The 13,323-nt window shown below is 38.2% G+C and overlaps 1 protein-coding gene across 1 annotated transcript in view; it reads right to left on the bottom strand.

Annotated features, from left to right (window-relative positions):
* The window catches only part of LOC121417285 (serine/arginine repetitive matrix protein 2-like), a 37,446-nt gene extending 34,629 nt beyond the window's left edge, over nt 1-2,817 (bottom strand). Inside the window, exons 1-2 of the mRNA XM_041610930.1 lie at nt 2,732-2,817; nt 658-802 (exon numbers count right to left, since the gene is read on the bottom strand). Coding sequence (XP_041466864.1) covers nt 658-765 — 108 coding nt within the window. The 5' untranslated portion in view covers nt 766-802; nt 2,732-2,817. The remainder of the gene's footprint in view (nt 1-657; nt 803-2,731) is intronic.
* Between the last annotated feature and the right edge of the window lie 10,506 nt (nt 2,818-13,323).

Below are 13,323 nucleotides of genomic sequence, written 5' to 3'. Positions count from 1 at the left end.
GCCATAATCACTTTATTATTATCAAAATCAAAACCATCACCACCACCATCATCATCATTACTTCCAAAATCATCATTTATCATCATCATCATCATTATCATTGTCATCATCATCATCATTGTCATCATCATCATCTTCACTACCACCACATCATCATCATCGCTGCCATCACCAACTTCACCATCACCATAACCACCATCATCATCATCATCATCACCATCATCATCACCACAATCATCATCATCCCATTCACAAATCAACACCACCATATTTATCTTCATCACCACCAAGAATATCATCATTATCACCACTGCTATCACAACTATCATCATCACCTTCACAGAGCTGCCAACCTGAACAAGAACATTTCAGTATTTCTAAAGCTGAAAATCAATATTTTTGGTGAGGAAATCAGTATTTTGAAAGAAATATCACAGGACAACACATTAAACTGAAACTTTAGAATTCAAAGAAACCATCAGCATTCTTCTTTTTTTTCAGTACTTAATACTGAAAATCCGTACTACTTGGCACCTCTGCCTTCATTATAATCATCATCATCATAATCATCGCCACCACAATCAACATCATCATCAACACTGCTACTGCCACTATCACCACCACCACCACCACCACCACCTGTCATTCTCCCCCCACCTCCTCTTCCAGCGTTGCCCTGATGTTGTGATGCTTCTCCTCGCTCTCCTTGCGTCTGCTCTGCTGGAGCGCCTTCTTCTTACGGCGTTGGTCCAACAGCCTCATCATCGTCTTCCTGTAGTCATTCTGGAGCTTGCGGGATAACCTAAGTAGAGCGAATAACAGTAATTGTTTATTTGAAGAATCATTATTTTTGGTGATCTGACATTTTTCTCTTTTTCTTTTTAATTTCTCCTTTCTTCTTAAATGTTCCTCCTTAATGAGAGAAAAATCTCTCTCCCTTTCTACATTATCCTTTCTCGATAACTTTCTTCCCTTTCTCAACAAGAAATGCATTATCTATTACCAACTTCAAAACTAAACTTAAGACCTACCTTTTTAAGAGAGTTTCTGTTTACACACAAGCGATCTTGTACCAAAGGTTTCATTTTCCTTTAAAAAAATTAAAATAAAGAGTCTATCATATGTATATCTTCCTTCCGGAAGTCATAAAAACCTTGCAAAATAGGGGCTTTGTCCATACTTCCCCCTTCCCCCTACTTACTTTTTTCTTTCTTTCTCCCTAACTTTCTTTTGCTTTATGAGAGAATCTTTGATAAGCCGGTCTCTCTCGCTAACATCCTTGCGAATGCTCTGTTTGCGCTGTCGGTGGAGACGGTCCCTCTCCTCATGCAACTTGGGGACGGAAAAGACGGCGAGAGAAAACGGGTAGACAGGTAGAAAGATGGAGATAGAGAGAAAGAGAGGAGAGAGATAACGACAGAGATTGAATGAGTACGAGGGAAAGTGAGAAAGTGAGGAAGAAAGAGAGAAGAGTAATAGAGAGAAAGACGCCACAGAGAGATAGTGAGAGAGAAACAATAGAGAGAGAAAAAGCAAGAAAACTCAAAAGACAGATTATGTGCATGGGAAAAGACGTGAGGAAAAACAAGTACACAGATTTAGACAGGGAGAATGATAAAGCACCCAAAAAAGGGAAAGAAATGATTTATGAACATGTATAGCAAGAAAAGAATGGAAACTAGAAAAAGAATTTATGACATTCCACATGGTCATCAAAGGCCACCTCACATCTTATGACTGTTCTCGGCCCGATTTTAGAATAAAATGTTGAAGAATTTGATGCTAATATTGAGACTTGGAATATCTTACTGTGTAATGTTTGAAATCATCGTACGAATACCTATGTTCAAATCTGTGACTGTGCTTTCATCCTTCGTATAAAATAAAATAAATTTAATATCTAGTCGGAAAGACGTCATACGATTTGAAACTAATTTGGCCTTGACTCCAAAATAAAAGTTTGCAATCTTTCAAAATGGTTATATTAGTATTCTTTGAATTAATTATAACCTCAAATAAAATGATATGTTCCATTCACATTTTCAGAAAATGAGCAAAGAGCAATTTGTTCCAAAATAGGATCGCGAACAGTCGAATGGTATGCGGTGGCCTTTAGTCCACTTTTTTGGGTACAGTGTATGCTTGCTCATGTCTGTGTTTTAAAGCTTGTGTATAGTTTTGGTAAATCCACCAAAATGCACCTATCACTATTCCAATTCATTGCTAGCAAATATGAATGGATATGCCCTATAACAGTTATGATGTGGAGGATATGAAATGAAAATGTGTTTTACAGGATAAATTTTGCGATTTTACATGGAAATTTAACTCGATCTGGTAACCCGATCAAATTAAAATATCTGTGTGTTTTTGTCTTTCAATTAAATCCTATTCCAAATCATGGAATGGGCTGAAACTTTCAAGATATGTTCTTTGTCTGTAACTTTTGGATATCTAATCACTAAATTTATAAGATAAGTGCTTGAATGCCCATTTTTTAATTTAAAACAAGCATCGCCGAGAGAGGGCGCTATATATCCAAGATTTGAATATTTGAAATTTTCTCAGAGAAGTGCAGTTGGAAAAATATCTAACGGTCTCTACGCTTCAGTAAGACTGTCATATTAGATGATATTCGATTATCAATCACATTATTGACCCTTTACCAAAGCTATACACAGGCTTTAAGGATATGCCTCTTGCATCAATATGAAAAGGTTTAAAAGCTCACCGTTCTCTTCCGTTCCTGTGTTATCTTTTCAAGTTGAACAGATTTCAGATACTGGTGATAGTCGTTGAACTCTTTCAGTGTACATTTGACCTGGAGGATCAAACATAGGGGAACAAAAGTGCATCATCTAGTACAAGATCATACAAAAAACATCTTTTTTAAAAATCCGTCCAACTATCTAGCCATTTCATACAAATCCATCATTTCCAGCCTACCAGAACATCAAGAGATGCAGGTTTAATGAGACTATCCAACCATCCATGCATATATGAATCTATCCATTCGTCAGTCTGTCTGTCAGTCCATCCATCTATCCACCCATCCATCCATTCATTCAACCATCCACCCACCCATCCATCCATCCATCTCCTCCCTCCCTCCATCCCTCTCTCCATTCGTCCATCCATCAGTTCATTTCTATCTATCTATCTATTTATCTATCTATCTACATGTATCTATCTACTTGTTTCTATCTATCTCCATCCATCTATCCTATATCTATCTATCTATCTATCTACTTGTTTCTATCTATCTCCATCCATCCACCTATCCATCCATCCATCCATCCATCTATCCATCTATCTATTCATCCATCTATCTATCTATCTATCTATCCATCCATCCATCTATCTCTTCCTACTGTAGCAATTGATCCAACTGTTTATCTTTGATCCATCTGTTTATCTAGTTATATATTGTTTTTCAATGGTTCACTCAATGTATCCCCCAATCTCACATTTCGTACGACCATCAATTAATCATATTCTGCTTACCATGCCATCATGCGTGATATATCCCGAACTGATGAGTCTGTCGTAGGTGACCTGTTTCGTGTAATGGCTCTTGAGGTGAGGGTCATGGAGGCTCTTATATTCGCAGCACAACCCGGCAGCCACGGGATCAAAGTCAAGATTTTCTGGTGTTTGATGAAGCTAAAGACAAGATGGAAATATGACGAAAGAGGTTGATCATTGTGGCAAGCAATGTGTTGTGGATCAGTGGATAAGTCCCTAGACTTTCAAGCAAAAGGTGGGGGTTCCAATCCCAATGCAGCACTTAAGTCCTTTGGCAAGGCACTTATTTATCGACACTCACCTTTCATGTGTAGTTCGTGGGTGACCGGGTGGTGGGAAGGAATTCCTTGAACGTTTGAGTGACCGATCAGCCATGTTGGTAAAAGTATGCAGAGCTCATGAACATTGCATTAATTGCCGAGTCCAATGCTTACCACTATACTGGGCCCTATCTTACAAAGAGTTGAGATTGATCCAATCAATTGCAACTATGGACGGCCAGCAATGTCAACATATAAAATGCATATTTTTCAAAAAAAAATCTAGATATGAATGTGTATCCATAAATTCATTGATTTCTTGACAATTTGGTGTGTTCTCCTTTGTTTACAAAGGACATTTTGCAAATTTCCTGTAGAAAAAATTATGACACTCGATGTATTTCTATAGTTACGATTGTAAATCTTTGTAGGGCCTGGAAACCATTTTATCAACATTTGTCACGGTCTGACAGATTGTCAAATCTTGCAACTGTCCTTGGTTTCGACTTGCTGGACAGCACAGGTGTCCGACTAATATATGATGGTGGTCCCAAAGTCTGCACATCTAACAATTTGAGTTAAGATTTCTCAAAATTTCTCAGAAGATAATGTTCCTTATATATTATTATTAAGTGTACTACACAAAATATATGATTTTCTTGGAAAAAACCTTGGGTGGTCATTTCCAGATTGAAAAAAAAAGGTAACCGATGTCTGCGCACCAATTCACTTTGCACAAAATTTGGGAATTTTGATGAAAAAGGCTGCAGTTTGAGGCCTTCACATGAAATGCCCCAAATTCATTATTTTCCCACCATTTTGTGTCAGATTATACATACCTTCTTACATAGACCGGTAGTGAAGAGAACAATCTTGCCCTTAGGCGCTGGAACCATGGGGAGTTTACTGTACATGGGCGTGTCCAACATCCAAGCAGGGAGAGGAGGCAGCGGTCCAGGAAGTTTCTCATGACCCAGGTCAAACGGTGTGCTACAAAATTAAAGATAAATAAGAGTAGTTGCAGTAAACACTGATTTCACAAGAAAGTCTGTTAAACCAGGCTTAATTATCACGATATCATTGAGGATCTAGATCTGGTACGGTTAAACTGAACTTCATGAAATCATAAAATCTAGGCTGAAAAACGATCACACTGAGGATCGCCAACACAGATAGGCACAGGTGGGACAGTGTATAATATTATTGTTGGAATAAAGACCCAACGAAAGTGCTTGAATCGTTGCTTATTTTTGCTTATTTCTCAGCAATTACACAATTTCTTCCAAAATCCTTTGGCACATATTTTTATTCAACAAACAGACACTTGGGTGGTCATTATATTGGATTCTGTGAAAAGTCATTTTGAGATCTTTACCACAACTGGCAATTTATCTTTAAATTATTATTATTATCATTAATATTTAAAGAGTTCACACTCACCTGAGCGCAAAGCTTAGATTGCTCATCTCCGGGTCGATGTCCATCTCGCTCGCCAGGATAGATTTGTAGAGCGAGCTCTGGGCCATGGCACCCACCGCTGACATAACTAGACTTTCAACCAAACAATCTGAAATACATACATGTAATGGTAAAGGAATTAAAAATATCAAACTTCAAGGCCAATTTTTCATTGATTGAAAAAAGTAAATTACGGTACTTTTTATTTTAGCTTGCTTTAAAAATGCTTACTGTTGTATTCAATTCTATTCTATTAAAGTACAGTCAAACCTGTGTTAGTGGCCACCTGTCTATAGCAGCCACCTGCCTATAGTGGCCACTAAAATTGATTCCCATGGAGCAGAGTGTGTGTATAAGAACCTGTCCGTAGCAGCCACATGTCTATAAAGGCCACATTTTGTTTCCCTTGGGCGGTCACTATAGACAGGTTCTGTATTTTACTTTGACAAACCAAATTTAAGCAAAGTAACTACTAAATTTTGGTGTCATAGAGCCCAAGCCTAATAATTATGGTAAAAATATTGGCTTGGTTTTAAGAAGCGACAATATACATTTATAAATACTTTGCTTAAATTTGGTGTTGAGTGTTTTCTGTTATTAGAAAATGCCCAGATACATGTATGCACAGACAAGGGATACTGCACAGATTTGGGGGCCTTATCAGTATAAAAAAATACAAACAGCTCTTTACAGGTGTATGGTTGGAACTACCCCTTATCGACCACCTAATCTTCCAAGCATTGTATTTGCAAAAATATTCATCAATTTTACCCAGTTTTCGTCTCATTTGTGCAGAAAATTGAGCAGATCAGATTCCCATGTTTCGCTCAGCGGCTCCAATTCAATCCGCGTATATATCGACGAACAACGAATACGACAATTTTACATTTGCTCATTTGCACCAGTCTTTTGAAACCGACCACCTGCGATACACCAAGTTTACGGCCGATTCTTGTCGCGGTGGCGAAATATTTTTACTCTTCCATATCAGTTCTATGACGTCAACATGGTAAATGATCGTCTCACTACTTCCACTGCGAGCTCCGGCACATGATTCGACGATTGACGACGGATATTTGTTCTAAAGCCGTTTCCCATCGGATTTCTTGGTTTTTCAGCGGGGCTTGGGTCTGGTCATTACAATTTTGATTAATTCTACTAAATTTTTACTTTTTGTTGCTTATTTCATTCTCGTAAAATCGATTCTTATCGTTTCTATGGACACTGCGCCTACTCTCCCGCGTGTGTCGTTTGTAATACGCAATAATTTTAATGCGCGCAAGGTGGTTGGTTTCAAAGGAGGTGGTCGATATGTGGTAGTCTCACCATACCTTTTGGTTCCTATTGTAAATGCACCTCGGGGATTAGCCAGGTAAGAAGAAACCCGGATTATCGAGATAAAGGGCGAAGAGGAGTTGTACTGTAGTAGTTTAAACACGTCCTCTGAGCGGTACCGGTATATCTGACTCTCCAAGTAAGGATAAGATCCCTTGACTGGCCTGACTATGCAGCATATCTGAGTTGTGCATCCAAGCATGGATGAATGCACAGGGTTTAACAGGGGTTTGGGTCTATAGACCAGTTCGTAGTTTATAATTCATGGATAATTTTGGTCAAATTACCTTTTATTTCTTTCATCATGATAGGCAGATTTCCAAGCAAGATGTTACGTAAACTTGCCTTACATAGCAGGATGAAGAAATTGAATAGAACAGGTGACTAGAATAGCACACCAATGAACACTTTATCAAGGTATTTTTGAAATGTGAAAATACCAGTCGTTCGTGGACGCATCATTATTTTTTGCGTATGTAAATAAAAACCACTATTCAAAAGAATAAATGAATAATCAAGCAGAGATGCCAAGTTCAAAAAAATGTTATGCGTGAGATTTTCATGATTTACACTCGTACGTTGCAAAAAGGCGCATGAGATATGGGCTTCATCATGATATCGATCCACTACCAAACCATGCGATGCACGCACACGATTCATCGTATCACGTACTAGCTGTGCGCTGACTGCACTCTCGATTCGTCTCGCGTGCCGGGCTAGACGCGAAGGCGGTCGGCCAGTCGTATAATCTAGCGAATAATGCTACTTTTTCTCTCTTTTTTTCTGTTGGGTCCCGATGCGTGAGAAAAATGGGTGCCATGCGTGAGATCGTGAGACGGACCCTGAATGCGTGAGTCTCACGCACAATGCGTGAGACTTGGTAGCTCTGAATCAAGACATCCAAGTTGGTGCTTATCTCATTAGATTTGAAACCACTATATCACTTAAAAAGTACAAACGACCTTCTTCTCATCATGCGTAGAATCTTTTGATCATGCGTAGAAAGGAACTACGAACTGGCTTACTGTCGTGTGCCCACAGCCTCTAACCCATAGTATACTCTATCCTGAGGATTATTTCTTGGTGCAGGCCTGACTATGCAGCACGGCGCTCCTCATTGTTGAGCACTCATGCACTGATGAAGGCATAGAGATGTATATAGTCCAGCGCTTCTCAAACGGAGGGCCACGACCCACTGGTGGGGCGCGAGAAGCTCCAGAGGAAGAAAAAAAAATGGGGTAAAAACTATAGTATGTTTCACAGACCTGGACCTGTTCGACAGCCCGAATATGCTGTTTGATCGGTCTACCTGTGTAAAACAAAGCTAAAACATGCTTGCAATATGCATATACATTGTGATGGTTTCAATCTAACTTTGATGTAAAACTCATCATGTACATGTATGCATATTACCTGACCTTTGCGAATGCAGTTAGTTCTTGAACCGTTTGTTTCAAACGTGCTTCAGGGTTATGTTCAAATTTCACGAAAACATACTTTCATCAAAATGGACCTTTTTAAAGCAATTTTACATGTAAAAGGGCAAGGGAGAAAACAAATTGAAAAGTCTCTGAATGAAACTAAGAAAATATGACCCTGAATGCATTAAATTTGGATTCATCATGATTGGCAGAGATGTGAAATCATAAGCAATGTGTGTCAAATATTGAAGGTATTCAGTATTCTTGTTATTACAAGTTGTTATGTTGTCATGGTTGTATGTTTGGAGGAGGGGCTCTAAGTCCCTCAAAGGCTGGGCTACTGAAAGTATACGCACTAATATGCTCATTAAATCATATAAGAAAATATGACCCTGAATACAATAAATTTGGATTCATCATGATTGGCAGTGATGCAAAATCATAAGCAATGTGTGTCGAATCTGGTTACACTTCGTAATTCCGAAGCTTCGTAATTCCGAAGGTTCTTTATTCCGAAGGTTCGTAATTCCGAAACACGTAAATTGCCTATACCTCGATGTTCGTTAATCCGAACATTTGTGGCGTTATTCCGACGGTTCGTTATTCCGAAGGTTCGATAATCCGAAAACGAAATAAGGTTCGTTGTTCCGAAGGTTCGATAATCCGAAAACGAAATAGGGTTCGTTGTTCCGAAGGTTCGTTAATCCGAAAACGAAATAAGGTTCGTTTTTCCGAAGGTTCGATAATCCGAAAACGAAATAAGGTTCGTTTTTCCGAAGGTTCGTTAATCCGAAAACAAAATAAGGTTCGTTAATCCGAAAACGAAATAAGGTTCGTTAATCCGAAAACGAAATAAGGTTCGTTAATCCGAAAACAAAATAAGGTTCGTTAATCCGAAAACAAAATAAGGTTCGTTAATCCGAAAAATGAAAACCGGGAAAGCAGAGGCAAGGAGGGGGGGGGGGGGTGGACACTTGCCGTTCAATTGTTATGAGGATGGGAAGGCAAGGGCGGCCAAACGAATTTTCGTTTGGGGGGTAAAGCCAAAAAATGAAACTCATACGTCAAAATGGGCACTTTGGTGATATTTTCACCTTAAGATTATCAAAAAAAATTTTTTGAAATGACTTCTTATTATGGCAAAATGTATATTTAGCCTTTATTTTTCAGGAGAGAGTATAATGAGCGAGCGGCTTGGTAAAAAAAAATCAAAGGTGAAGTTGTAAAACTCGTTTTGGGGGTCAATTATTCTTTAAATGGCATTATTGCGAGGTGTTGCGAGCGTGAATCACAAGCTAAAACTTTAGGGAATTTCAGTAAAAATGGAAATAAGTTTTTAAAATTCCGAGCAGATTTCTGCTGTCACTAAAAAGATGTACATCTAACTAAAGAATTAACACGAGCGCAAAACGCGAGCTTAAACATACTGACGAGAAAAGGAATCTTAAAGAAAGAATTTAGTGACCTCTTTAGGATACATATTTCACCAATCGAATAACTGAGAGTGCGAAGCGCAAGCTGAAAATTTGCAATATTCCAGCCTGAAAACTTTACTTTAAAAAAAGTATTTTATTTCGAAAACATGAAAAACAGCATATTTATTTTTGAAAAAGGATCTTTCCCATTTTTGGAAAAATATGCATTTCCCTGATTTTTATTTCATTTTTGGGGTGCAAGTGCGCCCTGCCTCCCTCCCGGCGGATCCAACTTTTGTCAAATGGGGGGGGGGGCAATTTTTTTCAGCCATATTTTCCTCGATCGGCAGCTTAAAGTTGATTTTTTTTTTTTTTTTTGAAAGGGTAGTCCTAACAGTCAATAATTAGCTTTATACTTATAAAATAAAGTAAATATGTAATCACATGATAAACCCTTTTTAAATAATGCGAGCGCGGGCTATATTTTTTTTTAATATGATGGGCAATATGTTTGTGATCTTCAAAACGAGATGCCTATGTAACTAGATAATAACTGCGAGCAAGAAGCGCGAACAGAAATTTTAAATATAAGCTCTGACCTGATCTAAAGGGGACATTTTAAGAACTTTTTGCAGTTAGCCATGAAGACGATGCGTGTTTCAACCAGTGGCGGCGGAACGTATTTTCCTTTGGGGGGGAGCCAAAAAAGGGGCCAATGGGGGCATTTTGGTGCAAACGGATATTTTCGCCATAAGATTATCATCTGTGTAAAGAGGTTGTGTGTTTTGTAGTAATTAAGTTGAGCAAAAATTTAAGTGATCTCTGATTAGTAAGTTATATATTTACGTTTCATTTCTGCGAGCGTAGCGAGCAAGCGGTTTGGGGGAAAAGTAAAATTCGCCTATTTGGTCAATTACTGTTAAAAGGGCATCCTTGTGAGATGTTGCCAGCGAATCACGTGCTCAAACTTTTGGAAATTTCATGTAGGCCTAAAATTATAAAAATGATATTATTTACCCAGGGAAGCCACTTCAGTTCTGAAAACTGTTCTCCCAGCTATTATTATTATTATCCGTGTTTGTTACCAAAATGAATAATTTTCATTTTCGGAAATACGAACCTTATTCAATTTTCGGATTAACGAACCTTATTTCGTTTTCGGATTAACGAACCTTCGGAATTACGAACCTTATTTTGTTTTCGGATTAACGAACCTTCGGAATTACGAACCTTATTTCGTTTTCGGATTAACGAACCTTCGGAATTACGAACCTTATTTCGTTTTCGGATTAACGAACCTTCGGAATTACGAACCTTATTTCGTTTTCGGATTGACGAACCTTCGGAATTACGAACCTTATTTCGTTTTCGGATTGACGAACCTTCGGAATTACGAACCTTCGGAAATACGAACCTTCGGAAATACGAACCGTCGGAATAACCGAACCTTCGGAATTACGAAGCTTCGGAATTACGAATGTATGCGGTCGAATCTTGTAGGTATTCAGCATTCTTGTTATTAAGTTATTATGTTGTCATGGTTGTGTTTGGTGGAGGGGCTCAAAGGCTGTGCTACTGACAGTGTAATATGCTCATTAAACCATTGTCTATTTTCGAGTCGAGACAAGTAGTCATATCACTAGGAGTGGGCTATAAATGGGTGATTTTTGGTTTTAATGTGGGAACAGTTTTTTTGTGTTCCTTTTACCTTATCTCAACATGAAATGACAATATTTTTTGTCTCGGGTCCGAGAAAAAAGTGTGCCGGGCCAAAATCCAAAATGGCCGCCAAAACCCCCCAAAATCACAGTTATGGCCACAACTTCTTTATTTGGGGGTCTTTTTCTCTGGTTTTGGTGTCTATTCATATGTGTTTGGGGGGAAGCAATTTGTTTTTCCTATAATTAGTACTTTTAAACCATTATTTGTAGAGTTAAAAGGTAATTATACCTAAATTTTCCAATTTTTATAGCCTTTTTTCAGCCAAAAAGCAGGTTTTATCGTCCTGGTGTTCTTGGATTTTAGATGGTACGAGTTCAACAATAGGAAGCACCTTCATAGAGCTATATCGCTTTTATTTCTCTTCTATGGGTTTTACGGATATTTGTGAAATATATCTTATTAAATGAAAAAATGTTTATATTCTGTAGGGGCTATAAAGTATACATGTACAATGTATTGTTACTGTACATACTACACTGCATATATATATCCATGCATTGACCACCATGACATATGACAAGGCCTGTATATAAACTATAGTGCCATACATTAGAAATAAGCTCCTAAGGTTTAAAATTAGATTGTGAATTGTGAATTTGATTGCCTGTCAGCTGATATACTGTACATGATGAAACCAGCAACGTTAATTGCACATAAAAATATCACATATATATATATATGTACATCACATATCTAGCCATATCTTCATTTGGAGGCTTTTTTACCTGGTTGTGGTGTCTAACTGGCCTATGTTTATGGGGTCAGGTAACTATCATGATAATATTGATCAACAGCCAATCAGATCAGAACCAAGGATTCCATGCACATAATAGGTGGTTTCAAACCGCCTCGATCACAAGAATCCCCGTTAAATTACGAGAACTTTTTAAGACTACAAAATACCCGTTAATTATTCCTGCATTCACACCGCCCCGAAACACATCCTTCGGGATAAGTTCCCGAAGTTACGAGCATGCGCAGTTTGGTCTGATAAGCAGGCAAGGCGCGAGATTCAAAATCACTAGCCCAGCAGCCACCCACGCCGCCGCGCCCAACGACACGCTGGGCTAAAAGTTCCCGTAATTTGCTTTCACATCGCCAAAATACCTGCGACCTTGAAAAAATCCCCACGAAAGTTCTCGTAATTTCGCCAAGTACCTACTATTTAGCGGGTATTTTCTTTCGGGGAAATTACGCGTAGTTTGCCTTCACATTACCAAAATACCTGGTATTTTCTGATCGGGGTAAATTTCCCGATCAGAGAATACCTGGAACTGGCAAACTTCGAGGCGGTCTGAAACCACCTAATGGTAAGTTTGTATGCAACGGGCCCAGAATAGCTACAGTGTAAATGCCATGATGTGGGGTTAATTACCTTTCTCCGCCCCCTGAATTAGAATATTTGACAAAACAGTTTCTGAGACAAAACATGTCTTCAATTTCTGAGGCATCTTATTCTAAACCTAAGAGCTCATTTCTACAAATGTACATAACACTGTTGTTTATACAGGCCTTGTCATGGTGGCCAATGCATTTATGCAGTGCAGTATGCACAGTACATTGTATACTGTATAGCTAGCCCCTATGGATAATTAACATTTTTTTTATTTGATAAGTTATATTTCACAAATATCCGTAAAACTCATAGTAGAGGAATAAAAGCGACATAGCTCTATGAAGGTGCTTCCTATTGTTGACCTCGTACCATCTAAAATCCAAGAATCCCAGGACGATAAAACCTGCTTTTTGGCTGAAAAAAGGCTATAAAAATTGGAAAATTTAGGTATAATTACCTTTTAACTCTACAAATAATGGTTTAAAAGTACTAATAGGAAAAACAAATTGCCTACCCCCAAACACATATGAATAGACACCAAAACCAAAGAAAAAGACCACCAAATAAAGAAGTTGTTGCCAAAATTGTGATTTTTCGGGGTTTTGGCGGCCATTTTGGATTTTGGCCCGGCACACTTTTTTCTCGGACCCGAGAGAAAAAATATTGTCATTTCATGTTGAGATACATTACAAGGAATAAAAAAAAGAATAAAAAATAAGAAGTTTGGTGAACCTCATGACGTTCTACCACTACGGATGGAAGAAAAAAAATCAAAATCGATCAACAAAGAAGCATTAAGGGTTTAGACTTTATGGCTTGTAATATTAGTATTAAGAAAAAAAAGAAGCCCT

Source organism: Lytechinus variegatus, chromosome 6 (assembly GCF_018143015.1).
Source record: "Lytechinus variegatus isolate NC3 chromosome 6, Lvar_3.0, whole genome shotgun sequence".
Classification (NCBI taxonomy): domain Eukaryota; kingdom Metazoa; phylum Echinodermata; class Echinoidea; order Temnopleuroida; family Toxopneustidae; genus Lytechinus; species Lytechinus variegatus.
This window is presented reverse-complemented; position numbering and strand designations above follow the sequence as displayed.